At 60.3% G+C, this 27,789-nt stretch overlaps 2 protein-coding genes and 1 pseudogene across 16 annotated transcripts in view; 2 read left to right on the forward strand and 1 right to left on the reverse strand.

Annotated features, from left to right (window-relative positions):
* Positions 1-15,516, reverse strand: part of FANCA (FA complementation group A) — a 57,807-nt gene extending 42,291 nt beyond the window's left edge. For 11 of the 12 annotated variants that reach the window (XM_070062852.1, XM_070062853.1, XM_070062859.1 and 8 more), the window contains exons 1-2: positions 1,827-1,934; positions 1,522-1,719 (exon numbers count right to left, since the gene is read on the reverse strand). In XM_070062852.1, the coding sequence (XP_069918953.1) occupies positions 1,522-1,719; positions 1,827-1,887 (259 nt within the window). In that variant the 5' untranslated portion in view covers positions 1,888-1,934. Of the gene's footprint in view, positions 1-1,521; positions 1,720-1,826; positions 1,935-15,376 lie in introns of those variants that run through there. The other variant, XM_070062857.1, reaches the window with a different exon arrangement.
* LOC138846600 (large ribosomal subunit protein uL23-like) lies at positions 2,622-4,843 on the forward strand (annotated as a pseudogene).
* The window catches only part of SPIRE2 (spire type actin nucleation factor 2), a 29,686-nt gene continuing 16,069 nt past the window's right edge, over positions 14,173-27,789 (forward strand). The window contains exons 1-2 of one of the 4 annotated variants that reach the window (XM_051828943.2): positions 14,173-14,474; positions 23,731-23,774. In XM_051828943.2, coding sequence (XP_051684903.1) covers positions 14,186-14,474; positions 23,731-23,774 — 333 coding nt within the window. In that variant the 5' untranslated portion in view covers positions 14,173-14,185. Of the gene's footprint in view, positions 14,475-14,814; positions 15,815-23,730; positions 23,775-27,789 lie in introns of those variants that run through there. The other 3 variants (XM_017339565.3, XM_051828942.2, XM_051828944.2) reach the window with 3 other exon arrangements.

The following is a 27,789-nucleotide window of genomic DNA, read 5'->3' on the forward strand; positions in this document are numbered from 1 at the left end:
GTCCAGTCCCGGCTGCTCCACCTCCCATCCAGCTCCCTGCTGTGGCCTGGGAGAGCAGCAGAAGATGGCCCACGTCCTTGGGTCCCTGCACCCACGTGGGAGACCTGGAAGAAGCTCCTGGCTTCGGCCTGACCCAGCCCTGGCCACTGCGGCCATTTTGAGGCGTGAACCAGTGGATAGAAGACAGCAGTCTGGCTCTCTCTCCTGATTCTGCCTGAAGACCTGCGGCTCTACGTGCGTCATCGTAAGCCGTGGCGTTGCAGAAAGGGAGACGTCAGGGCCGAGCGGCGGCCACGTCTCAGCCGTCTGTGCCCAGGACCTCGACCTCTTCCCAGCGCAGCTCGGGGACCCGAGGCCTGCCGCAGCTTCCAGTCTCCGCGCGTCCCTGACCACTGCAGCTCTGCCGAGACCCGGGCGCCAGCGGCCACGGGGGCCTGGTCCTCGGGGCTCCCGGGCGCCTGCCTCCATCAGGTGACCCGGGAACGCTCTCCAGCTCGTGTGGCTTCCGAAATCGCTTTCAACAAAACTAGTAAACACATGAAACTGTATACCCTAGCAAAACTTTAAAAAATTACTGACAGAGGCCGGCGCCGCGGCTCACTAGGCTAATCCTCCGCCTAGCGGCGCCGGCACACCAGGTTCTAGTCCCGGTTGGGGCGCCGGATTCTGTCCCGGTTGCCCCTCTTCCAGGCCAGCTCTCTGCTGTGGCCAGGGAGTGCAGTGGAGGGTGGCCCAGGTGCTTGGGCCCTGCACCCCATGGGAGACCAGGAGAAGCACCTGGCTCCTGGCTCCTGCCATCGGATCAGCGCGGTGCGCCGGCCGCAGCGCGCCGGCTGCGGCGGCCATTGGAGGGTGAACCAACGGCAAAGGAAGACCTTTCTCTCTGTCTCTCTCTCTCACTGTCCACTCTGCCTGTCAAAAATAAATAAATAAATAAATAAATAAATAAATAAATAAATAAAAATTACTAACAGAAATAACCCAAAGGCAACCACACCAAACACCGAGAGCTGCAGGACGCGCCTGCCGTCGCCAGGGCCCGGGAAACACCGCGGGTGCCTAAGGGGCCCGAACTCCAGCGACCGAAACCAGCTGCGCGCTACGCGGCCGGCGCTGTGGCCCGGCGGGCTCGCAGCAGCCGCGCAACCCGTCGTCTCGGCCCCGGTTCGGATCCGCTCCCGGCTGCTGCGCCCGGCTCTGGCTTGGCACAGCCCTGGCTGCGTGGCCATCCGGGGAGCGAACCAGCAGATGGAGGCTCTGCCTCTGCCGCTGTGCCTGTCAAATAACCTTAAAAAGAACACAGAACTCGGGGGAGCCCGGAGGTGCGCGCATCTCGTGGGGACGCTGTCGGCACCGTGACCACAGCTTCAGGAAGTCGGGCTCTGCGCTCGCGCTGGGCCGCATCCCGCTGGACGGCCAGCCGCCCTCACCCCCTGCCGCGGCCGCCCCCGCAGCCTCCCGCAGCCGCCGCACGGTCCTGCCGGCCGCTTCCCCTAGGGCCGACGCGAGGCTGGAACTCACCGACCAGTGTCCCCAAGCGCTGCGCGCGGGCCTCGGAGCCGCTGGCCCGGTCTTCGTCCCCCCGGAACGCAGACCCGGCCCTGCCGACCTCCACCAAGAGGCCGCCCACGTCCTGGCGGCCGCTCAGGAGCCGCACGGCGGAGTCCCTCAGCTTCTGCTCGCGTCCAGGACTGCGCCGCGGCCGCCCGGCCCGGCCCGCTAGGGAGAAGAGCGAGGGCGGCGCCGTGAGCCGGGAGGGCCGCGAGGACCACTAGCCGCCCAGTCACCCGCGAGCTCAGCTCGGGACAGCGGTCGCGCCCACCTACCCAGCAGCTCGGCCCAGGACCTCCGGCAGCCTGCAGGACGCCGGCGCTCGGAGCCGGACATCGCGACTGCCCGAGCGCCGAAGCCCGCGCTGCCTCCTCGTTGGCTGGGCCAGCGCGCGCGCCCATTGGCTGGCGGCGGCCCGGCCACACCCCCCAGGATATGGGCTCACGCTGTGGGGCGTGACGATTTGGGGGGAGGGGCGTGACGCGGCGGTGGCCATGTTGTGCGTGGCGGCGAAACAGCTCTGGATAACTGGGAAAAAATACAGTAAATTTGGCGCTGGAGGCCACCAGTGTGTGTTAACAGTGGCATCTGGGGCCATCGTGGTGGGTCAACGGGTCATGTCTTTGCCTTTCGGATAACTTATAAATTGAGTAAGTCCCCGCCGCTCCTGCTGCAACCCCCCGGCGTGCCACTCGAGGGCGCCCCTGCTGCATCCCCCCCTCTTCCCTGCGCTGCGGGGACTGAGAGCGCAGAGCCCCGCGCCCCACAGCCGGACTGCAAAGTGCGCGCCCCGCAGGGCTCCCTCGCCTCGCAGCGGGGCGGATGGCGGCGAGGCGCTACCGTGCCTGCCCTGGTGCCGGGTCCGAGCGTCCAGGCTGGGTCGGCCCGGGCCGCTGGCCACGGTGCAGAGGCACCCGGCGTGAGCGAAAGACGCCACTCACATCGCCTGCTGGTTCGGTGTGTGCCGCACTCCCCAGAGCACACCCAGTGCCTGGCACACGGGACCCGGGGCCTGCCATTGCCTGCTGGTGCGGTGTGTGCCGCACTCCCCGGAGCACACCCAGTGCCTGGCACACGGGACCCGGGGCCTGCCATTGCCTGCTGGTGCGGTGTGTGCCGCACTCCCCGGAGCACACCCAGCCTGTCATACATGCCACACGTGTGACAGATGTGACACGCATGTGACACACACCTGACACACGGGACCCGGGGCCTGCCCGTGGGGCGTGTGGCAGCCTCCAGGGCTTGATTAGCCCCTTCTGCAGGGGGAGCTGGCAGCCAGGGCCTCTGGTAAGACCCAGAAACCTTCAGGAGTGAGCAGGGCACCCACTCAGCCACACCCAGAAGCCACGGATGGATCGGAACAAGGCCGCGGAGGACACTGGGGGCTGGGCTGCGCGGGAGGGGCGGGCGCCAGGCGGAGCCTCTGTCCCCACCGCTCAGGAGCGCAGGGCGAGGAGGCTGAGGGCCTCTTCCAGTCCAGAGAGGACTGCACGCCCCCGCGGGAGTGCTGACTTCGCGGATCCACGTTAAAATCGGAAGCCCGGAGAAGCAGCCGGAACACGAGCCGCCCGCGTCCTCCGGGCCTCTGCTGCCGGCTTGCCTCCTCCCTCAGGACTCAGGGTGGCAGAGAGAGGGAGAGGCAGTCACAGAGAGGTCTCCCCTCCGCTGGCTCATTCCCCAGGTGGCCACAGTGGCCAGGAGCCGGCCCGCCGCCGGGTCTCCCCGTGGCTGCAGGGGCCACGCACCCGGGCCATCCTGCGCTGCCTCCCTGGCCGCCAGCAGGGAGCTGGGGTGGGAGCCCCGCTGGCGGCGCTCTGAGTCCGTTCCCAGCTGCGCCACAGCCCAGGGCGGCCCGACTGACCAGCCCGTGCCGTCTCCTTGGTCTTGGGGCGGCCCTTGGTCTTGCCTCTGAGAGGACCCCCGGCTGTCTGAGGCCCAGGCCAAGACCAAGCTTTCCACTGGGGTCTTCCTGGCCCTGCCACTGTGGGCATCTGGGCAGTGACCCAGCAGATGGGAGCACTCACTGTCCACCTGTCTCTCTGCCTCTCAAATAATATATTAAAGAAGACCTTTTAAAAGAACAGAAGTATACTGGGAAACCCTTTTCACCAAGATGGCGCCGAAGGCGAAGAAGGAAGCTCCTGGCCCTCCTGAAGTCGAAGCCAAAGCGAAGGCCTGGAAGGCCAAGAAGGCAGTGCTGAAAGGCGTCCACAGCCACAAGAAGAAGACCGGCACGTCCCCCACCTTCCGGCGGCCCAAGACACTGCGCCTCCGACGGCAGCCCAAGTACCCTCGGAAGAGCGCCCCCCGGAGAAACAAGCGTGACCACGCTGCCATCATCAAGTTCCCGCTGACCACGGCGTCGGCCATGAAGAAGACAGAGACAGCAACACACGGGTGTTCATTGTGGGTGTCAAGGCCAACAAGCACCAGATCCAACGAGCTGTGAAGAAACTCTGAAACTATGTGGCCAGTCGACACCTGATCAGACTGACGGAGAGAAGAGGCGTGTGAGCGCTGGCTCCTGACTGTGGTGCTCTGGACCCCGCCAACAAAACTGGGATCATCCGAACGGAGTCCAGCTGGCCAATTCTAAGTAGATGTTTTTTCACCATTAAAAAAAAAAAAAAGAACAGAAGTATAAAAGAGTGTCAGTTACAAAAAGTAATCGTGTTTTATCCATATATGTGAAGAAATCCTGTTCATTCTGGATTCCATCAGGACTGAGAAGGAGCTCCGAAGCTAGCCTGGGGACGCGCTAAGCCAGTTAAGACACATTTTGCCCTCGTGTTTAGTAAAGCGGAGCTGGCGTGTGCGGCGTGCAGCGAGGCGGCAGGCTGCTTTCTGTGACGTGAGCGAGCGCGTCGGCTGTGCGGGGCGTGCCCTCGGAGCAGCTCGGTGTGCCTGGGCTGGGCTGCCCTGCCACCGTCGTGGCACGTCTGTCCCCGTCGCCCCTGGGTGAGCTCCATGATGGCATTAGAGGAGAGGAGTGAGACTGTTGGCAGGGGCACGTGGAAACCACTTTGATAAATATATGTAAATAAATATCTATCCCTAACTTTTCCCCCAAAGCAACAGCAAGACACATTTTGTTAGATATTCTATAATGTTTTCTATAATTTAAAAATGTATAGCTTGCCATAATTGTTATTTTCATCACTATGATGCTACAATTTTTTTAAAAATTAGTTTTGTCCTAAAATTTTGAATGTTTTGATCTTTTACAGAAGTTTTTAACTTTGTTTTAAATAATTTTAAATTATGGAACTTGATATAAATTTGCTAATAAACTTTGCAGTCAGTATAAAAAAAAGAACAACAGAAAAGGAATAAACATACTTTTAAAAAAATTTTTCAGCCATACGGCATGCTTTTTAAAGTAGAACCTCATGACTAGTTTTTGTTTTTTTAAAGATTTTATTTATTTTATTTGAGAGTTAGAGTTCAGACAGTGAGAGGGAGAGAAAAAGGGAAGGTCTTCTTCCACTGGTTCACTCCCCAAATGGCCGCAAAGGCTGGAGCAGCACTGATCCGAAGCCAGGAGCCAGGCACCTCCTCCCGGTCTCCCACGCAGGTGCAGGGGCCCAAGCACTTGGGCTATCTTCTACTGCTTTCCCAGAAGACAGCAGAGAGCCGGACTGCAAGTGGAGCAGCCAGGACTAGAACCGGCGCCCATGTGGGATGCCGTTGCCGCAGGCGGAGGATTGACCTTGACACTGGCCCCAGAGCCTCATGACTTTTAGGTGAGAAAGTTGATGTTTTCCAGGCAGGAACCAGATGCTGGAGTAATGGCATGGGCGTGCAGCACCCCCGAGGCGGGGCAGGGCATCTGCCCTCCTGGGCACACAGGGAACCCAGTGCCTGGCACCAGGCGGAGGCTCTGCGGAAGACAGCCAGGGGCAGCCCAAACCAGAACACAAGTGGGACGCACCCAGGCGCAGGACCCTCCAGGGAGAAAGGAGGGAAACGTGATGAGGCAGTGCCAGGAGTTCCAACGGGAGAAATAGGAAGCCAGACACACACTCGGCCCAGGGCACACGGCTGGCATCAGACAGACAGTCATGAAGGTGGCCCGGGGAGACAGACTCCCACTACCCGCCAGGGACTAGGACGCAGGAGCCCTCGTGGACGCACGCAGTGCTTAGCGACATAGCCAGGGCGATTTCAGACCACGGCAGGCAGCGCTCGGCCGCCGCAGAGCCCCAGGCCAGGCACTCGGGACAGTCTCCGTCCCTCTGCCTCCCAGGTAAAAACAAAAATGTTTAAAAATCACTTGTAGCCGGCGCCGTGGCTCAATAGGCTAATCCTCCACCTTGCGGCGCCGGCACACCGGGTTCTAGTCCCGGTTGGGGCGCCGGATTCTGTCCCGGTTGCCCCTCTTCCAGGCCAGCTCTCTGCTATGGCCAGGGAGTGCAGTGGAGGATGGCCCAGGTGCTTGGGCCCTGCACCCCATGGGAGACCAGGAAAAGCACCTGGCTCCTGGCTCCTGCCAGGATCAGCGCGCTGCGCCGGCTGCAGTGGCGGCCATTGGAGGGTGAACCAGCGGCAAAGGAAGACCTTTCTCTCTCTGTCTCTCTCTCTCACTGTCCACTCTGCCTGTCAAAAAAAAAAAAAAAAAAAAAAAAAAAAAAAAAAAGGAAGACCTTTCTCTCTGTCTCTCTCTCTCACTGTCTACTCTGCCTGTCCAAAAAAAAAAAAAAAAAAAAAAATCACTTGTAGGCCAGCGCCGCCACTCAATAGGCTAATCTTCTGCCTGCGGCGCTGGCACACCGGGTTCTAATCCCGGTCGGGGCGCCGGATTCTGTCCCGGTTGCTCCTCTTCCAGTCTAGCTCTCTGCTGTGGCCTGGGAGAGCAATGAAGGATGGCCCAAGTCTACGGGCCCTGCACCCGCATGGGAGACCAGTGGAAGCACCTGCCTTCTGGCTTCGGATCAGTGCGGTGCACTGGCCGCAGCGCGCCAGCCGCAGCGGCCATTGAGGGGTGAACCAACGGAAAAGGAGGACCTTTCTTTCTGTCTCTCTCTCTCTCACTGTCCACTCTGCCTGTCAAAAAAAAAAAAAAAATCACTTGTACTCACCGAAGGGCTCCCAAACACAAAATTGTCTTCAGAACAAGCTACCCTACCAGAGGAAGTCAGAGGCCTGGGGGCCTCAGACCACCAGTTGAATTAATTTTAAATAGCTCTGCTCTTCTGTGTAACGAGAAATGCAAACTAACCCAGTTTTCGCCTATTGAACTTTTTTTTTTTTTTTTTTGGACAGGCAGAGTGGACAGTGAGAGAGAGAGACAGAGAGAAAGGTCTTCCTTTGCCATTGGTTCACCCTCCAATGGCCGCCACGGCCGGCGCGCTGCGGCCGGCACACCGCGCTGATCCGATGGCAGGAGCCAGGAGCCAGGTGCTTTTCCTGGTCTCCCATGGGGTGCAGGGCCCAAGCATCTGGGCCATCCTCCACTGCACTCCCTGGCCACAGCAGAGAGCTGGCCTGGAAGAGGGGCAACCGGGACAGAATCCGGCGCCCCGACCGGGACTAGAACCCGGTGTGCCAGCGCCGCTAGGCGGAGGATTAGCCTAGTGAGCCGCGGCGCCGGCCCTTTTTTTTTTTTTTTTTTTTTTGACAGGCAGAGTGGACAGTGAGAGAGACAGAGAGAAAGCTCTTCCTTTGCTGTTGGTTCACCCCACAATGGCCACCGCGGCTGGCGCACCGCGCTGATCCAAAGGCAGGAGCCAGGTACATATTCTGGTCTCCCACGCGGGTGCAGGGCCCAAGGGCTTGGGCCATCCTCCACTGCACTCCCAGGCCACAGCAGAGAGCTGGCCTGGAAGAGGAGCAACCGGGACAGAATCCGGTGTGCTGGTGCCGCAGGCGGAGGATTAGCCTATTGAGCTGCGGCACTGGCCAACATACTGAACTTTTGATGGTGGAGGAACTTAGGGGCAGTAACCCCCCATCACCAGTGCAGGCAGGCAGCCTCCAGGGGGCCAGATTGATAACAGGTATTGGAATAAGCTAATAGATCCCTTGATCCAACAAGACCATTTCTTTCTTTATAAGATTTATCTTATTATTGATTTAAGGCAGAGTGACAAAGAAGGAGATGCAGAGAGAGATCTTCCACCTGCAGGTTCACTCCCTAAACAGCTGCAATGGCCTAGACTGGACCAGGCCAAAGCCAGGAGCCAGGAATTCCGTCCAGGTCTCCCATGTGGGTGGCAGGCGCCCAAGCACTCGAGCCGTCGTCCCACTGCTTTCCCAGGTGCAGCAGCTGAGAGCTGATGGGAGCCAGAGCAGCGGGCATCCAGGCGGCGCTCAGATGCGGATGCTAGCTCCGCAGGCCAGGGCCCGACCCTCTGGGCCGGCCCAGCATACGCCCCAACCTGTTCATTTATTAGACTTTATTTGACACACAAGACAATGGACAGGCATCAGCTGTGCCCTCACTACGTGAAATTCACTTGTGTGTATAGAAGTGATTAAGCAAAAACTCTGTCCCCAGGAGCTTAAAAAGTTAAAGATTGTCCATGCATGATTGCAAACAACCTACACCAGCACAGAACGGGGGGCAAGGCACCCACCAGTATCTTACACCAGCAGAGAATTAGGGGGTGATGTATTCACAAATGAGGCACCCACCAACAACCTCAATCAGAGAACTGGGGTGACGCACCCACAAACCACCTCCATGTCCATCTACAGAGAGCTGGGGGTGACGCACCCACAGACGAGCTGCCTCACGTGGGTCTGGTGCCTGGAGGAGCTCTTCACGTGGAGGTAAAAGTCACAGCGCAGGCAGGTACAGTTGCTACTCTGGAAGGGAGATGGGTGTGCGCCCGCCCAGTACCCGCCTCTGGGGGCCCCTGGGCCGTCGTGTGTGGGAGACTAATCAGTGCACACCTTTTCTACCGTCTGACACTCAAACAACTCCAATTCCAACTTGGATGGGAACCACAATGGCTTCCGTGATCTCACGACGGGGCGGGCACCTGTCACCGTCCCAGCCTGCACGTCAGCCCCGACATGGAGCCACCTCACTGCAGCTTTCTGCTCATGTGGCCACGGTGTCGCAGTGACAGGTTGGAAAAGCGTTCCATTCATTCTTCGTCTTTTTAATTTCACAGGCAGACCGACTGAGAGAGCTCCTGTTCCCTAGTTCACTCCCCAGTGGCCTGCAATGGCTGGGCTTGCAACAGGTCAAAGCCAGGAACTCGATTTGGGTTTCCTGTGTGGGTAGCAGGACCACTGCCTCCCAGGCGCAGGTTAGCGGGAAGCCAGAGTCGGGAGCACAGCTGGGGCTTGAGCCAGCCACTCTGATGTAGGGGTCGGGCATCTCAAGTGCACCACGGTACCCAACTTCCTGTTGTTTTTCAGCCGTCCTGCGTTATCTGTCCACATACAGACCCAGAATCCGGACACCCTCGGGCCAGTCCACAGGGCTCCAACAAGGGCCATGTCTGCTGTCCCCTTGTCTCCATCTTCTTCTAGCTCTTCTCTCTCTCTAAGATTTATTTATTATTGGAAAGGCAGAGATACAGAGACAAAGACAGAGAAAGAGAGAATCTTCCATCCACTGTTTCACTCCCCAAATGGCTGCAACAGCTGGGGCTGGGCCAGGATGGAGCCAGGAGCTTCTTCTGGGTCTTCCCTGCTACTTTCCCAGGAGCATTAGCAGTGAGCTTGACTGGAAGTGGAGCAGCCAGGATTTGAACCAGTGCCTGGACCCGGGGCTGTCATCCCCACCGTGGCGTATACCTGGGGCAGTGTGTCCCCCCTGTGGCGTGTACCCGGGGCTGTCATCCCCACTGTGGCGTGTACCCGGGGCAGTGTGTCCCCGCTGTGGTGTGTACCTGGAGCTGTCATCCCCACTGTGGCGTGTACCCGGGGCAGTGCGTCCCGCCGTGGTGTGTACCCGGGCTGTGCGTTGGTGTGTACCCGGGCTGTGCGTCCCCACCGTGGTGTGTACCCGGGGCAGTGTGTCCCCGCCGTGGTGTGTACCCGGGGCAGTGTGTCCCCGCCGTGGTGTGTACCCGGGGCTGTCATCCCCGCCGTGGTGTGTACCCGGGCTGTGCGTCCCCGCCGTGGTGTGTACCCGGGCTGTGCGTCCCCGCCGTGGTGTGTACCCGGGCTGTGTGTCCCCGCCGTGGTGTGTACCCGGGGCAGTGTGTCCCCGCCGTGGTGTGTACCCGGGCTGTGTGTCCCCGCCGTGGTGTGTACCCGGGGCTGTCATCCCCGCCATGGTGTGTACCCGGGCTGTGCGTCCCCGCCGTGGTGTGTACCCGGGCTGTGTGTCCCCACTGTGGTGTGTACCCGGGGCTGTCATCCCCACCGTGGTGTGTACCCGGGCTGTGCCTCCCCACTGTGGTGTGTACCCGGGGCTGTCATCCCCACTGTGGTGTGTACCCGGGACTGTCATCCCCACTGTGGCGTGTGCCCGGGGCAGTGTGTCCCCGCCATGGCATGTACCCAGGGCCGTCATCTCCACCACAGTCTGGACTGGGGCACTGAGTCTCCGCCCCAGTCTGGACCCCCGGCCCACGATGCCCAGGTTCAGACACAAGTAGCTGAACTCTGAGCGCTCCTGGTCTCCAGCCCAGAGCCCTCTCCTCCGAGCTGTCCTGGGCTCCCCGTGAGAGTAAGCACAGCCTCTGTCTCCCACATCCCTCGGGAGCTCGGCCTCTGGCCCCAGCCAAAAATAAACTGAAGACACAAAGCCACCACCTCTTGGGTTTCAGCTTTTCCTGTCCAACCCCTGGGTTCTGGCCCTGGCTGGCTGCAGGGACCAAGACAAAGCAGGCTTTGAGGGGCCTCTGCCCGTGGTAATGCAGGCCAGCCGGCTGCTCACCGCGGTGTGCACAGAAGGACACAGGAGGAGCCGACCTGTTCCTGCACCTGAAATGCGACTGGGAAGGCATCCCCTTGCCACAGCTGGCGTGGCTCTGCCCAGGGCCCCGGTGAGTCAGCGGCCTTTGGTCTGAAACCGTCTTTGTGCCTGACGCTGACCTTTGTCCCGAGGTGGCTGGCGTGTTCTCCCTGGCATCGTCTGCATGATCGCGGCCCACACGGACCTGGGCATCTGGACCCAACACTCAGGATCCTGTGGCCTGTGTCTGCAGAGATGCTCGGAGCCACGATTCCCACAGCGTTGCAGCGCGAGGTGCCCTGCAGTCGGCACACAGCCTGCGGTGCACTGACAGGGCCGGAGCTCCCTGCCAGAGCCCCCTCGAAGGCAGCAAGCAGAGCACAGGACGGAGCGAGCACACTGGGGTTCCAGCTCAGGGGAAGCCATCAGCCCCCAGGGGGCAGACACTGGCTGGGCTGTTCCTGGTCTTTCCCTGTGTACCGCGCCCGCATCGCCCTCGGTAAACACGTGTGAACAAACAGCTTACGCCACAGATGAATATTTGGGGAGTGTGTTTGCTAACGAGATAACTTGAGGGTGACTGCCCTTCCAAGCCCTGGTGGGTTAATCATGGCACTGAGCAACCCTGGCTCTGAGAGCCTCCCCTAGGCCTTCCTGATCCGTGATCCTGTACTTAGAAATGGCCTTGGCCAGTGCCGCAGCTCACTTGGCTAATCCTCCGCCTGCAGCGCTGGCACACCGGGTTCTAGTCCCGGTCAGGGCACCGGATTCTGTCCCGGTTGCCCCCCTTCCAGGCCAGCTCTCTGCTGTGGCTCGGGAGTGCAGGGGAGGATGGCCCAAGTGCTTGGGCCCTGCACCTGCATAGGAGACCAGGAGGAAGCACCTGGCTCCTGGCTTTGGATTGGCACAGCGCGCCAGCCGTAGCAGCCATTTAGGGGGTGAACCAATGACAAAGGAAGACCTTTCTCTCTGTCTCTCTCTCACTGTCTAACTCTGCCTGCCAAAGAAAGAAAGAAAGAAAGAAAGAAAGAAAGAAAGAAAGAAAGAAAGAAAGAAAGAAAGAAAGACGGCCTTGTTCTGAACTTTCAACGCGAGGTTAATGATTGGCCTAGATCAATCTCCACTGTGCTTCCCCCACCACCCCTGATAAAGACTTATTTATTTGAAAGGTTCCATCTGCTGATTCACTCCCCAAATGGCCAAAATGGCTGGAGCTGGGCCAGGCTGAAGCCAGGAGCCAAAAGCTGCTTCAGGGTCTCCCGCATGGGTGCAAGGGCCCAAGCATTTGGGCCACCCTCTGCTGCTTTCCCAGGCCATAGCTGGGATTAGCAGAGGACAGCACCGGCGCCCTTAAGGGATGCCACCCGTGGCCCCTAGGCTTCTCCGGACAGCAGGGAGTACGCTCTTTTATTTCCAAATCCCTGGAGGCCAGTTCACGCTCTGTGCACTCTGTGGTCAGCTAGAGCTAGAGGACCAATGCCCTATCCCACCCTGGCACCTGCTTGCCGACTCTGCCCCTCCCTTGGTTTACCCAAGTCTCAATGACAGAAATGTGGAGTCAACTTCTGAGTCAAAGTGTGGCCACTCCTGGTGCTGGGCCACGGGAGGGGACGTCAGTGGCCAGCTGGTGGGAACCGACACTAGACCACGAGCTCCCACGGCGACCCGGCCGTGGGCCAGCCGGATCTGCTTCCTAGTGGACTGTGATTGCTGGCCAATCTGCAGGGCTCAAGCCCACCCCCAGGACACCCTGCACTGCCTTCTCTGCCGGGCATCTGGCCTGCAGGTGGGTTTCTCTCAGCCTCTGAAAGCAAACCCTTACCTCTTCCTTACTGTGGCCAGGGCCAGGGAATTATTCAGGTATCGAGAGGCAAGGAGACCCTCAGGGTCAGCACCGTGGCAGAGCAGGTCAAGCTGCCCGCTGCGAGGCCGGCATCCCATATGGGCACCAGTCGAGTCCTGGCCGCTCCACTTCCAGTCCAGCCCTTGCACCCACGTGGGAGACCTGGAAGAAGCTCCTGCTTTGGCCTGACCCAGCCCTGGCTGTGTAGCCATCTGGGGAGTGAACCAGTAGATGGGAGATCTCTCTCTCTCTCTCTCTCTCTGTAACTCTCTTCCAGATAAATAAATAGATCTTAATAAATAAAAGGAGAGTGTTGTTTCTGAAGCTCTTCGGTAGAGCCTGTTTTAAATCTTGCTGGCCGGTGTTCCGGGAGGTCCCCGGGATGCGTGCATGCTGCCAGGTGAGCGTCCCTGCAGCCGGCCGGGTGTGTCATCACGCGGCCTCCCCGAGCCGCCACGCTAATGACACGTGAGGCCTTGGGAGAGCTGCAGGGGCTGCCTGCTCTTCCCCACCAGCTTCCTGCTGAGGTGCTGGCCGTGCTGTGTGGACATCCTGCTGGCCGGCTACACGCACACACGGTGGTGCCCTGGGAGGGCAGCAGGAACCCTGTTCCTGCACCTGCTCAGCGACAAGTTCCCACGGGTTCCCAGGGCAGAAACCACCGGGAGAGGGCAGGGCACCCTCCAGCCCCACACCTGCGGCCACTCTGCCCGGGGGCCAGCCTCGACGCCAACGCCACTGCCACTGCCACTGGCCCTCCGTCTGAGGGAGTGGAGCCCCAGGCGCCCAGCACCCCACATTCAGGACTGGCGTGGGCCCCCCCTCTTCTCCAGCCCCTCCACAAAGGACCAGGGCCTCTGTTCGTCTTGCGGCTTTTGTCTGGGAACATGAGCAGAGGTGTGAAAGCCACCCAGGGACTGACCACAAAACCTTCAAGCCAGCCTGGTGCTGTGGCCAGCGAGTTAAGTGGGCTGGGACACGGGCATCCCATTTGGGAGAGCTGCTGGAGTCCTGGCTGCTCCACTTCCCATCCAGCTCCCAGCTCATGCACCTGGGGAGAGCAGTTGACTGCCCAAGCACGCAGGAGACCTGGATGGAGCTCCGGGCTCCTGGCATCCATCTGGCCCAGCCGAGCTGTTGCTGCCATTTGGAGTGAGCCAGAGGATGGAAGATCTCTCTCTCTCTCTGCCTTTCAAACAAATAAATAAACCTAAAAAAAAAAAAAAACAAAAAAACAAAAAAAAAAAACTTTAGCAAATGAGTCTTCTGTCCCAAGACTGAAAGGGGAGGGGATCACGTGACCGGAGGCCCTGGGGAACAGCCCACTCTACCCTGCAAACCAGGCCGTAAAGCCTCATGCCCATTGCCCGCAGTACCGCAGGTCTCACAGTCCCGGTCCGCTCGGACCTGCGTCCCCACCTCCAGTCCCAGAGCCCGGGGCTCTGCATTTTGCGCGAATCACTACCGGCACTGATCTTCCAGCTGTGTCTCGTTGTCCTGCGGCCCTGATCCTGCCCGGCGGGCAGGAGAGGCCTGGGCAACCCGCGGCCACGCGCAGGAGCGCCCGCGTGCGGTGCGCTGCGTCCCCGGCACGCCACGCGGTTTGTTTGCCCCGAGGCACTGCGAGTGGTCATCGACCGCGCGCTTCCCGCCTCGTGTCACCCACCCGGAGCCATCTCCGAGGTCACCTTGCCGGCCGGCTCTGCAGAGGCCACTGCGGGCAGCCGCCGCCCGCTTCTCCGTGCCAGAGCCGAGCGCGCGGGGGGCGGCTTCGCAGCGCCGGGGGCTCCCTCCCACGTCCCCCAGCACCTGCCCGGCCGGGACAGCGCGGTCACTACCGCGTCCGCGCCGGCACCTGCGCCCCAGCCCCGCCCCGCCCCCTGCGGCCAACGGGGCGCGGCGGGCGTGCGGGACCCGCCCCGCGCGCTGTCATGGGAACGGCCCGGCGCGCTCGCGGCGAGCATGGGGCGGCCATGGCCGCTGCCGGCAGCTCTGGCGGCGGCGCGGCGGCCCCGGGGCAGCCCGAGCCCTGGGAGCTGTCGCTGCGGGAGGTGCTGCGGGTGTACGAGCAGCCGATCAACGAGGAGCAAGCGTGGGCCGTGTGCTTCCAGGGCTGCCGCGGGCTGCGGGACGCGCCGGGCGCCCGCATCCGCGACACGGACGACGTCCTCCTGCGCAGAGACGGCTCGGTGGGCGCGCGGCGGGGGCCCGGTGCCGCGGGTGAGGCGGGGGCGCGAGGCGGGGTGGGGTGGGGGGCCCCGGGGACGCGGCGGGGCGGGGCCGGGGCCTGGCGCTGCGGGTGAGGCGGGGCGCGTTTCCCGGGACGCGGCGGGGCTGGGCGGGGGTCCCGGGGCGCGGAAGGCCGACCTCCGCCCGCGCAGTCTCCGGTTGGGAACCCGGCCTGAGCGAGATGGCTCCGGGCTCGCGCGCGGGCCGGGTCGGCAGGCGCTGGACTCCGCCTCTGCCCGCGCCCGGAGCCGTAGCCGAGGCTGGCAGGCACCGCGTGGCTCGGGCTCGCAGGGCCGTGCGAACCGGCGCGGGGGAGCCTTGGTTTTCCCGCCGTTAACCAGCCCCCTCCCCCCGGGAACCGGCGATTTAGCCCCCGGAAGGTGGCGGTCGTTACTCTCGCTCTTTGGGAGGACAAACTTACTGGGTGCGGGAGGAAGGCCGGGCTCCCGCAGCCCTGGGAGCCGGCACGGAAGGCCCTGCGCCGGGCAGGACAAAGCCACAGCCCCGAGCTGCGGCCGGCAGGGGCGTCGCCGTCTCCCACCGGGTCCGCCGCCCGTGTGACACCTGCGAGCTGCTCGCGGTGCAGTGAGGGAGGCTGCAGGCAGCCCTGGGTCCTTCGCTAGGGTCTGTCCCCGGCTCCCCGCGGGTCAGCCGAGGCCCCGGCTCCGCAGAGTCAGGCAGGAGGGGGCCAGGTCTGGGTGCAGCTGCCTGGGCCCACCCCCACTCCAGGGAAGCCGAGGCGCACAGCCGGCGCAGCAGCTGCCTCCCCGAAGTGTGGACCAGTCCAGCCATGTTCCCTGCCCGCCTTCTCTGGAACCTTCTCCATCCCAGGGTTGGGGGGCGCGTGGACCCTTTCTTCCTGCTGGCACTGACCGGGGGCAGGAGGGACTCACTTTCGTTTTCGGTGCACAGCTCTTCGGCTCCTAAAGGTGCCGGGGTGGTGACTCGCTGCCTCCCAGCGATTAAGGAGAATGTTTACCCAAGCTTCCTCTTGGAGCTGAGCTGCTGTCCCTCAGCTCAGCTGTCTCCCCGAGGGTGGCCGGCCCCACCTGTCCCCGGGCTTCAGGAATTCACCGGGAGGCACTTTTGTTCCTTGCTGTGGATAGCAATCAGGAAAATGTCCACATCTCAGTCGTCAGCTCCATTTTATTTGTTTACTTATTTGAAAGACACAGCAACAGAGAGCGGCAAACAGGGGTGGAGCGAGGAGAGATTTCCGCCCGCTGGCTCCTTCCCCAAACGCCTGCTGAAGCCAGGAGCACAGAACTCAGTCGCGGTATGGGCGGCAGGGACCCAAGTACTTGAGCCACCACCTGCCTCCTCCTGCCAAGGTGTGTGTTAGCAGGAGGCTGCATCAGAAGTGGAGCCAGGGCCCGCCGCAGGCACGCGGATCACGGGAGGGGGTGTCCAGTGTGCAGCCTAACCCGCGGCACCACCATGCCTGCCCACTTCTCAGCGGTGAGTGCTTAAAGTCACTCAGCGTCGGCAAACTGAACCAGCCTTGAGAGGGTGAATGCTATCTCAGCACACCGCAGGTACTTGTTCTCCTCTCCAGAACAAGCCTCCTCTTCTCCTCTCTTTTATTTAGATTTATTTATTTAATTGAAAGGCAGAGTTACAGAGAGAGATGGAGAGACAGAGAGGTTGATCTTCCATTCACTGGTTCACTCCCCAGATGGCTGGGCCCGGCGGAAGCCAGGGGCCTGGAGCTCCATCTGGGTCTCCCACGGGAGTGCAGGGGCCCAGGCACTCGGGCCGTCTTCTGCTGCCTTTCCAGGCGCGCTGGCAGCTGGACTGGAAGTGGGGCAGCTGACGTGGGATGCGGGTGTCACAGCAGCAGCCTAACCTGCCTCGCCAGAACGCGGGCCCCGGGACTCCTGTTTGTAACTGAGGCAAGCAGCTCCCCCGGCACCCCCATGCGGTGCTGTTCCGAGCATGATCAGGTGACCGAGGGAGGCACCCGGGGCGCTCGTCTGCCTGGAGATCCCTGGTTTTACCCCATGAGAGTGGCATCTGCCGAGGGGGCCGTGGCCGTCAGCCGCTGGGAGACCCTGGTTCCTGTCCCACGTGAGTTGTGTGGGTCAGGCTCTCTGCCAGGCGAGGGCTGGGCCCAGGGCATCTGTGGGGTCTGCAGCTCCTCTGGGAGGGCAGGGATTGGCCGGGCTCCTCTGCTCCCCCGTTCACGTACACGACACTGTTTTACCTGTTTCCCTTGCCCATGTTTGATGCTGAACCATCTCCCAGGCAGGCCTCAGTCTTTGTGCGTGGGGTGCCCCGTGTCACCTGTCTTCCGGCTCACCCCGTCCCTCCTCCTGCCTGTAGCTCTGAGGCCAGCACCCACAGGCCCTATGAGACCTCCCCGTTCTTGCTCTCAACCATGTGGGCCCGGGGCCTTCCTGTGCCACTCATGTCGCAGCCCCCAGTTCCAAGCACAAAGCCATCACGGTCCAGCTGTTGGCACAGCACCCACAGGCCTGTTGTCTTTCCCAGTCTGCCCCGGGGCAGTGTGTGGAGCATGCTGACCGCCTCCATAAGCCGGAGTGATGGGCACCTGCCCCAGTGGTGAGGTGAGGCAGCACCGACGAGGTTCCCCCTGGCCCGGGAAGCTGTTCCTGCCAGCGCGCTGGGGCTGTGTCCTGGCCCGTGTGCCCCTCCTGGGAGCTGAAGTGGGGCCTGTGACTCCTGAGGTGTGGTGCTGGGCCACTGGGGTTCAGGCAGCATGTGCAGGTGAGCCTGGAGTGCTGTTGTCCAGAGCTGGGGTGAGGCCTCGGGGAAAGCGAGGAGGGACTATCTCCCTCTCCTGCGTCCTCCCCCAGCCAGCACCTTCCCATGTGGCTTTGGTCTGCTGCTCCGCGAGTCCCCTTAGAGCCGGCCCCTCTGCCTCCTGGCTGCAGGAGAGGCAGTGCAGACCTGTTGTGGACCCCTTTGCACCCTGGTGGCAGCAGTGACACTGGCGAGGTGCTTGTGTGCGGCGCCGGGCTCTGCTCCCGTTTGCTCCTCTGACTTGGTCCCATGTGTGGGGAAGAAGTCTCTCTCCGCCCTGGCCCCGCTGCTGCCTGCACTTGGGAAGCCATCGGCCTTCTTGTGCCCAGCTCCAAGCTCTGTGAGGGGCGGTGCCGCCTGCACAGCCTGAGGGAGTCCTGCTGCCCCGCGCCGCTCACCCAGGCCAGCGGAAGCAGCCAGGAGAGGGCGAGGCGTGCAGAGCCGGCTTGGCCCGGGTGAGCTGCTCCTGCACGTTTTGGATGATATTGGTGGTGTCCTCTGTCCGGAACTCGGGAGTCGGGGTGATGGGTGTGGCGTGGGGGCCTGTGGCCGGCTTTGCTCAGTCTCGGCTCTGCTCGGCGTTTGCCTCACAGAGGCGAGCGTTTTCCCTCTCCAGCTGCCTGGGCCTAGCTAGCATGGTTCTGTGACCGCCCCAGCAGGCTGCCCTGCCCCGTCCGTCTCTTCTGCACTTTTCGGAGGCAAAGGCTTTGACTCTCCAGGGTTCTCGGGGGTGCCCCTGCCCCCACCCTCCGACGTCCACGAGGAACCGTTGTCGGCCCACACGGGGTGGAATTTTCTGTCTCTTTGTCACGTCCCTGGGTTGGTGGAGTGGTGGGCACAGCTGAGGGGCCGGGCCACTCCTCTCAGGCCCCGTTGGTCTGCTTCAGGGCTGTGGCCCCTCCAGGAAGACGTGCCGGGGTTTCCACGCCGACCCCTCAGAGGCCCAGTTCTGGAGGAAGGCTGCCTGCAGGTGGCATCCCGGAGACGTGCAAGGCACCTGGGCAGGCAGGGCTCTGTCTCCATCTCCTCGGATCTCGCACTGTTTCCTTTACCCTGAGTGGGGTGTGAGGGCTCCACTGAGCCCAGACAACCCAGATGGAGGCTACACTGCTCCTCTACCCTAAGACATGGTCTCTTTACCTTAAGATCAGCCGTTAGCAACCCTGCCACGCTCTGCGACCTTATGTTCCCCATGCCAGGCTCTGGGGAGCGGGATGTGGCCGGCTTTGGGGCCAAGATCCTGCCAGCCGCGGCAGGGAGAAGTCTGGGTGACAGGAGTGGAGTGGGCAGCACGTGGCATCAGGTGCCCTCTGTTCCCCGTCTGTCGTGTTTCAGGGTGGTTGTTTGTGAACATGCGTCCCCCAGGTCCTTCAGCTTGTGTGCACGGACCTCGGTTGTTTGAACCCCATGAAATCCGGGCATACCTGGGAGTTCTCAGCACTGCCCCTGACCTGTTCCCCATCCAGATTCCGGGTCAGACCCAGGAGTCTGTTTCCAAAGCCGCCCAGAGCCCCAGGGCCTCACGCTCTCCCGCCTGGGGGCATCTGTCACGCTAGGGTCTGTGGGTGCCAACCCAGAACTTCTGGGTCTGCAGGCATGGGGCAAGCCTGACCCTCCCCGTCCAACAAGCTCCCGGCAATGGCCGCTGGATGCCTTGGGCTACAGCTCTTGCTTGGACACCTCCAAGGCCAGGATCACTCACCCCAGCTTAAGGTAGCTCGGGCGGTCAGCGAGGGAAGTTGCAGTGTGGGCGTTGGCCCGGGTCCTGGCCAGCCCAGGGGCTGAAGCTAAGCCCAGAGAGCTCGGCAGGTTCCTCATCCCGTCTGGGCCCAGTGGGTTTCCTGGATCGCACAGGGACTTGGTGTCTGCACGGCCTCCATGGGGCTGTCCCTGGGCACACATCAGGCCTGTGTGAAAATGCAGAGGACTGTTGAGCTCTGAGGAGGAAGGACAGGCCACAGACACCAGACGCCTGCGTCCCTTTGACCCGGAGACTCTCCTGTTTGCTAAACAAACACAGCTTCGGGCTTGCAGGGGTTCCCCTTGGGCTCAGCAGCTTCTGAGGGCCGTAGGGTGCGAGCGCCTGTCGTGGGAGCAAGCTCTCTGGGTGTGTTTCATTGCACTGTGCCGTCACCACCACTCTGGAGGGAGAGAGCCCTGCTTCACGAGTCAGAGTTCCGTGTGCGCAAAGGGGCTTTGGAAAATCGGGGGGCGGGTAAAGATAAGTTTATTTTAGTGCAAGAAATTTGAAATCTGTGCGTGGCTTTTTGGTGTTTTCCATAACCTGTTTGGAGACCCCTCATCTCCGTGGGTTTCAAAAGTTTTTTTTTGGCCCAAAATAAACATCTTTTAATTCCATTTCCTGTGAACGAACGTTTTGGGTACCCTGGTATGTTAGCTTCGACCACCCCGCCCCCATGAGCCATCGGGTGAGGCTATGACCAATGGCCTTACATGTTTGCTTGCTCCTGCAGATACAGGAAGTGCAAATGGACAGCAGGAGACCCAGCCCCCCCCAAGTCCACCCCCTGCCAGCATCCCTGCTTCCCCTCCGTGGGGGCCTGGGGTCACCTTGTTCCATCCACAGCTAACCAAGGTGTCCCGTGTGGCTGTCTCCCTGTTTCCAGTAGGTGTTGGGCAGGGGGAGGCGGTGACCGTGTGGGCATGCCTTCTAGAGGCAGACCTGCTGGGTGAGGTGAGAGATGCTGCAGGTGGCACATTTGCAGTGTGGCCGACTCGTGGGTCCACCACACGGGAGCATCTTCTCTTCCAATGGTCGGCAGGCATTGCTGGCACTTAGCTCTCGGGGTCCAGGCCTGGGGAGAGCCTGGCATGCCAATGCTTGGCTCCGCGGGTGGGTGAGGTCTCCCCTGCTGCCCGTCTGTTGCCTTTCACAGCCACACCTAAAAGGGAGTCACCGGCAGGTCGATGTGAGCTGGCCCTGCCCATTGCCCCATTGCCACCTTGGTCCCATGACCCATTGTTGACCACGTCCTCTGGGCGCCACACCCTAGGAGGTGTGTCTGCACCTGTTCCTTACGTGTGAAGGCAGGTGAGGTCAGAAGGTCAGGATACCTGGTGTCACAAACTGCAGGTGGCCAGAGCCTGACCTGGCCAGGGGCTCCTTGCTTCCAGCCCCCCCAGGCTCCTTGCTCTCAGTCCCCCCAGGCTCCTTGCTCCCAGCCCCCCTCTGCAGCTCTGTGGGCGGTACCTCCCACAGACAGGTGAAGTCTGTCCCATAGGAGACTGCTGCTCGGAAAACTGCCTGGCTGCATCCTGTGTCCCCATCGTGATTTTTTAAAATAGATTTATTTATTTATTTGAAAGTCAGAGTTTCAGAGAGAGAGAGAGAGAGAGAGGTCTTCTGTCTGCTGGTTCACTCACCAATTGGCCGCAACGGCCAGAGCTGTGCCGATCCGAAGCCAGGAGCCAGGAGCTTCTTCCAGGTCTCCCATGCTGGTGCAGGGTCCCAAGCACTTGGGCCGTCTTCTACTGCTTTCCCAGGCCACAGCAGGGAGCTGGGTCAGAAGAGGAGCAGCTGGGTCTCGAACCGGTGCCCATATGGGATGCCGGCACTGCAGGCGCAGCTTTACCCGCTGTGCTACTGCACCGGCCTCCCTCACCATGATTTGTCCAGCAGAAACGGGAGTACCTTTCCTTTGCTCTGGGCAGGGAGGGGAGTCTCCGCCCGTGAACAGCTTGAGGAGAGGTGCCAGTGGGGGCTGGGTGTTGCGCCCCCGTGTTCTGCTTCTGAGTCCCTCCCCCTCTCCTCCCAGGAGCATTTTTATTCATTTACTTATTTATGTTATTCGAGAGGCAGACACAGAGAGATCTCATTTGCTGTTCCCTCCCCAAATGCCTGCAACAGCCTGGGCTGGACCAGACCAAAGCTCTGGGTCTCCCACGGGGGTGGCAGGAGCCCTTGTGTCACCGCTGCCTCTCCAGTATGGGAGACCGGTGGTCTGAAGGGCAGCCTAACCCCTAGGCCAAATGCCTGCCTTGAAAAGTTTAAAATAAGCAGGACACAGTTTGCATGGCCTCCTGGGGCCCCACAGGTCACGGATCACAGCCGCTCCATGAGGGCCGCCTGGGCTGCTCCCTGGGGACTGATGAGGACCCTGCACGTGGGCACCTGGCTGGGCTCTGTGGGGACCCGGCTCCTCTGTTTTTTGTCTGTGTGGTCTATTTTTGTTTGGAAGGTGGGGTGACAGAGCTCTTCCGTCCACTGGGTTACTCCTCAACTGGCCGCCACAGCAGGACTCCACCAGGATGGGATCAAGCGTGAGGCAGGGGCCAAAGGACTTGGGGCGTCAGCTGCCTGTGAAGCCGAGCAGCTGGGATCCCGGCGCTCCACGTGGGATGCCTGTGTCATGGCAGCGGCTTAGCCACTTCACCACAGTGCTGGCCCGTTGGGGGCAGTTTCTAATCCACCTGTACCCCAGTTTCCTCTTCTCTAAGGAGGAATCATGGCCCCAGCTTCTGTGAGGCAGCATGCGGATGTGGCCCCGGGTGCTCGTGAGACTACGAGGAGTTCTGAGCGCAGACTCCCCAGGTCCTTTCCACTTAGAATATAATCAAAGGCCGGCGCCGCGGCTCACTAGGCTAATCCTCTACCTTGCGGCGCCGGCACACCGGGTTCTAGTCCTGGTCGGGGCGCTGGATTCTGTCCCGGTTGCCCCTCTTCCAGGCCAGCTCTCTGCTGTGGCCAGGGAGTGCAGTGGAGGATGGCCCAAGTGCTTGGGCCCTGCACCCCATGGGAGACCAGGAGAAGCACCTGGCTCCTGCCATCGGATCAGCGCGGTGTGCCGGCCGCAGCGGCCATTGGAGGGTGAACCAACGGCAAAAGGAAGACCTTTCTCTCTCTGTCTCTCTCTCTCTCACTGTCTACTCTGCCTGTCAAAAAAAAAAAAAAAAAAAGAAGAAGAAGAAGAAGAAGAAGAATATAATCAGAGTCTTGAACACTTGATTTTGGCACAACTCTTTGTTGGTATACAGATTTTTTTAAAAAGATTTATTTATTTATTTATTTATTTAAGAGAGAGAGAGAATCTTCCATCTACTGGTTCACTCCCCAAGTGGCTACAGCGGCCAAGACTAAGCCAGGCAAATCCAGGGGCTTCTTCTGGGTGTCCCATGTGGGTACAGGAGCCCAAACACCTGGGTCATTTTCCGCTGCTTTGCCAGGCCTTAGCAGAGACCTGGAGTGGAAGTGGAGCAGCCTGGACTCAGCTCGGTGCCCACATGGAATGCTGGCATCACAGGCCGTGGCTTTACTCTCTGTGCCACAGTGCCGGCCCCCAGACTGTTAAACCGTGGACACAGCATTAAATTATTCCAGCTGGGAAGCTGTCTGCTGGATGAGCTCTGGAGAGCTAGCTGACCCTTGGTCACCTCCCTGCCCATCACACAGCTCAGGCCCTGGTCTCCTGCAGGCAGCGCCTCTGTCCCCATCTGATTTCTCCTTCCGGTTGCTGGGGCCGATCTGGCCTCCCTGGACTCCCTCCCTCACCCCTTCCTCGCCCCCACCCCACGCTGCAGGGGATGTTTTCCATTATCTTAATGGGCTGCACAACTCCCTTTATCTTTGGCAATCTTCCTGGTGGTTGATAGCATTTCGAAAATAGTTGTGGACAGCAGACAATGGCATGTGTTGTTGTTTTTATCTCACTTCCTTGCAGAAAACTTAAAGCAGTTGGAGTTCGCATCCTAATAGTTCTAGTCGCGTAATTCAGGAGGCTGTAGGAGTAAGGGGTGGAGGGTCTGTGTCTGCTTGGCGTCCTAGGAGGGCCGAGGGAGAAACACAGCCGTTAGCACAGGTTCCGAGTCACTCTGGGGCACAGGAGTTGACGGTGCTGGGCCCTGGGCTCCCTTCTGTGAGGTGGGTGCAGAGACACCCGCCTCTGGGGTCATGACCTGGTCACCGCAGCAGCACATGTAGGACCCCACCCCACTGCATGGCCTCACTCGGTGCCAGGTCCAGGAAATGGAGCACAGGGAGCCGGCTTCCCCCGTGCCTCAGCCTGGGTCTCTGGTTCTCCGGAGAGGCTGTGGGGCTGGGCCCTTCCCCACTGAGTAGTATATGTCATCCACTTGGAGCCTGGCTCTCTCCACTGACTGCTGCGACTTAGGGCACACGTGGGTTGGGGCGTCTGCTTCAGACCTGAGGTCTTGGCTGCACAGCTGAGGTCACGGAGCCACCACCTCCTCTTCCTGTTCTTCAGCCTCTCCTTCCTCTAAGCTCCCCCACAGTGCCCTGTCGGCTGTCCCCCCGCCCTCACTCCCTCGGTGACCGGGGAGCGGGCCTGGTGCCTGGGGCTTCGGGGAGGATCGTCAGCCCTCGGCCAGGCGAGCTGCCCAGAACTGGCTGTGCCCGCCTTGCCGTTGTCTCCTGACGGGCTCGCTGGGGCATGCAGGGTCTCTGGGGGAGAAGGTAGGTGGACGGCCCCAGCCCCGGACCCACCTTGACTCCTGTCTTCTCTCGCAGATGCTGCGACGATGGTGGCACTGCCGAGCAGTTCGGAAGCCCAGGTACTTCTAAAACAACTTCCAAGGTTACTTGGTCCACAGAAAAGGCCGGCTGTGTCACGTGATGTAGGGGCTTCAGGAGGCTCCCCGGAGCTCCGAGGCCTGAGCACAGGGAGGCCAGAGGATGAGGCGAGGCAATGTGGTCTGTGGGGTTGGTCTCCTGGACACAGCGCCCAGGGCGGGTAGTGGATGTCAGGGGCCAGCCCCGGGACTGCTGCCCAGGACCTCCAGCCAGCCCCTGACTCTTCCGCCTCTCCCACCCACCTGCCCAGAGGTGACACCCTCAACGTGATACCTTCTCGAAGCATGGTCCTGTTGCAGTGCCTGTGTGTGTGTTAGACCCAGCGGCTGACCACTGTGCCCACAGATGGACATGGGCTGCATCCTGTGCTGCTGAGAACGAAACCCTAACAGACCCACGCAAGCCTACGTGCTTCTTATTACCATACTCAGGGCTCGGTGCCACCCATCCTGAGCTGCAGCTGTGAGCGCTGGAGACGCCAGCTCTGGCTACGCCTGTTTTCCTGGGTTGAGGTGGTGGAAGCAGTGTACCTCCCAACCCACCAGCCTCTGTGTGTGTGTGGCTATTGGTCTCCTGACCCACCTGTCCCCGTGTGTGTGTGTATGTCTGTTGGTCTCCTTACTCACCTGTCTGTGTGTGTCTGTCTGTGTGAGTGTCTGTGTGTGTGTGTGTGTCTGTGTGGCTGTTGGTCTCCTGACCCACCTGTCTCTGTGTGTGTGTGTCTGTGTGGCTGTTGGTCTCCTGACCCACCTGTCCCCGTGTGTGTGTGTGTGTGTGTGTCTGTTGGTCTCCTTACTCACCTGTCTCTGTGTGTGTGTGTCTGTGTGAGTATGTGTGTGTGTGTCTGTGTGGCTGTTGGTCTCCTGACCCACCTGTCTCTGTGTGTGTGTGTCTGTGTGGCTATTGGTCTCCTGACCTACCTGTCTCTGTGTGTGTGTGTGTGTGTGTGTGGCTGTTGGTCTCTTAACCCACCTGTCTCTGTGTGTCTGTGTCTGTGTGTTTGTGTCTGTTGGTCTCCTGACCCACCTGTCCGTGTGTCTGTGTGTGTGTGGCTGTGTGTGTGTGGCTATGTGTCTGTTGGTCTCCTGACCCACCTATACCCGTGTGTGTGTCTGTGTCTGTGTGTGTGTGACTGTGTGGCTGTTGGTCTCCTGACCCACCTGTCTCTGTGTGTGTGCCTGTGTGTGTATCTGTGTGTGGCTATTGGTCTCCTGACCCACCTGTCTCTGTGTGTGTATCTGTGTGTGGCTGTTGGTCTCCTGACCCACCTGTCCCCGTGTGTGTGTGTGGTGCTGTGTGGCTGTTGGTTTCCTGACCCACCTATCTCTGTGTGTGTGTCTGTGTGTGTATCTGTGTGTGTGTGGCTGTTGGTTTCCTGACCCACCTATCTCTGTGTGTCTAAGTCTGTGTGTGTGCGCATCTGTGTGTGTGTGTCTATTGGTCTTCTAACCCACCTGTCTCTGTGTGTGTCTGTATCTGGCTGTATATATCTGTGTATGTGTGTGTCTATTGGTCTCCTGACCCACCTGTCTCTGTGTGTGTCTGTATCTGGCTGTGTGTGTGTATCTGTGTGTATGTGATTGTTGGTCTCCTGACCTACCTGTCTCTGTGTGTGTGTCTCTGTGTCTGTCTATGTGTCTGTGTGTGACTGTTGGTCTCCTGACCCACCTGTCTCTGTGTGTGTGTGTCTGTGTGGCTATTGGTCTCCTGACCTACCTGTCTGTGTGTGTGTGTGTGTGTGTGGTGCTGTGTGGCTGTTGGTCTCCTAACCCACCTGTCCGTGTGTGTGTGTGTGTGTCTGTGTGGCTGTGTGGCTGTTGGTCTCCTGACCCACCTGTCCCCATGTGTGTCTGTGTCTGTGTGTCTGTTGGTCTCCTTACTCACCTGTCTCTGTGTGTCTGTCTCTGTGTGTGTGTGTGACTGTGTGGCTGTTGGTCTCCTGACCCACCTGTCTCTGTGTGTGTCTGTATCTGGCTGTGTGTGTGTATCTGTGTGTGTGTGATTGTTGGTCTTCTGACCTACCTGTCTCTCTGTGTGTGTGTCTGTGTCTGTCTGTGTGTGGCTGTTGGTCTCCTGACCCACCTGTCTCTGTGTGTGTCTGTCTCTGTGTGTGTGTATCTGTGTGTGTGTGTGTGTGTGATTGTTGGTCTCTTGACCTACCTGTCTGTCTCTGCATGGCCGTCCATCTCCTGACCCACCTGCCTCTCTGTGTGTGGCTGGCGACCCTCGCTCTCCACAGCTGTACAGTATTCTAGAGAACTCATTTTTCCTGAAGTTCAGCACCTCTTGGGTAGAGGTTAGGTGGCCCCTGCTGTCCATGAGCCCAGACAGAGTGGCGGTGGCCCCCTGCTTTCCAGAGACCCGTTGTTACGCAGTGAAAGGTTGACAGAGAACTTTGTGGTGGGGCAGGGAGCGTCTGCACTGGTCTCGGAGGCTGCGCCCCAGGAAGTGCTGCAGGCAGCTGCTCGGCCCGTCAGCTGGGGCAGCTCAGGTCTAGCGCCTGCCTGGGGCAGAGGTCTTGAGACTAGCCGGCCAGGTCTAGCGCCTGCCTGGGGCAGAGGTCTTGAGACTAGCCGGCCATCTAGATTTTCCTCGTGGGGAAGCAAGCATTCTTTGCCTTCCAGAGAAAGTTTCCAGTGACCAGGTGCACAGAAAAGCTTTTAACAGCAGCTCTCAGATAAAAATCTTGGGCTGGAGTTAACCCTTCGTGGCGCTAGCTCAGCCAGTGAGCAGGGACCAGGGACTAGGAGGAAGAGGGAGGGGCCACAGATGGGCTGGGAGCTGCTCTGTGCAGGAGGGCGTGGGGGCTTTCCTCCATGAGGTGGCATGGCTGGGGCTGGACACAGAACCAGACACGACGGGTCAGCAGGGAGCTGGGAGGCAGAGGCAGGATGGTGTGGAATTCGACCTCCATCTTGGCCTCTGCCTCTGGGTCCGAAGGAATTGATGGGAAATGAGGTGAACTGTGGTTCTTGCTGGTCCTGCATCCCCACCCCATTGTCGCACCTGGAAGGGGTTGGAGGCCTCTGCCCAGAGGCCCCCACCCTGGCATCCCCTCAAATGTGGCCAGCCCTTAGGCTTCCACTGCCTGCCCTGTGACCCCGCCTCTGGGGTGTGCCAGAGCAGGGCTAAGGTGAGCTGGGGGTCAGGAGTTTTCTACAGGACACAGGATGCCGTGTTCTGGGCCCCACGTTCTTCTGGACCCCACCCTGGCCATGCCAGGCTTGGGCTCTGGTTCCTGTGTGACTGGAAAACCAGTGGTGGGGCGGGGGCTTCCATTGCCTGGGTTCCCCAAGACAAGAACGGGTGGGAAGAAAGAGGTTTGTTCAGCAGGCTGGCAGAGCGGACAGCTTGTCTCAGAAGAGCTTTTCTGCCTTGCTAGTTAGCAAGAGCAGTTTTAAAAGAAGCTGAGAGGGCTGGGGACCTCAGGGGCTTAGCTTTGATCTAAGGCTGACAGCTCGCAGTGCGTGGTCCTTGTTCCTGGCCAGGTGGCCGCAAACTTCTTCCTTTTCTGAGATCTTGTGATTCTAGCAGTTTTCCTGTAGTCTCTGGAATTCCTACATATCATTTGTGTGCTGAATTCACATTAGTCATCTGAATCAGCAGATAACTTTTGCTCATCAGAATGTGAAGGGGGACAGGAAGATGTAGCCTCCTACAGTTACAGGTGCACAGGAAATGAGAGGTCAAAGGACACCCCCACCCCACCCCACCCCCCGCCACCTGGGTAAGGTGGATCTAGATGAGGGTGTGGCTCGTCATGCCCCGGAGCGGGTGGTCCACCCTCTGCGTGCCTCTGTCCCCTTCCCTGTGAAACAGAAGTGCCAAATTCTATCACGGACGTCAAGTGGGTCCCACAGCAGCAGCGATTAAACTGGCCACTTTCCTCCTCTGGTGTAAATGATGCTGTTAGGTCACGACAATGACGGGTGTTACCTTCCGGGTGGTCTAGCAGCTAGGACGAGGTCTGACGTGGAGATGGGTTCTTCCTAGGAA

The sequence above is a fragment of the Oryctolagus cuniculus genome, chromosome 18, assembly GCF_964237555.1.
Source record: "Oryctolagus cuniculus chromosome 18, mOryCun1.1, whole genome shotgun sequence".
Classification (NCBI taxonomy): domain Eukaryota; kingdom Metazoa; phylum Chordata; class Mammalia; order Lagomorpha; family Leporidae; genus Oryctolagus; species Oryctolagus cuniculus.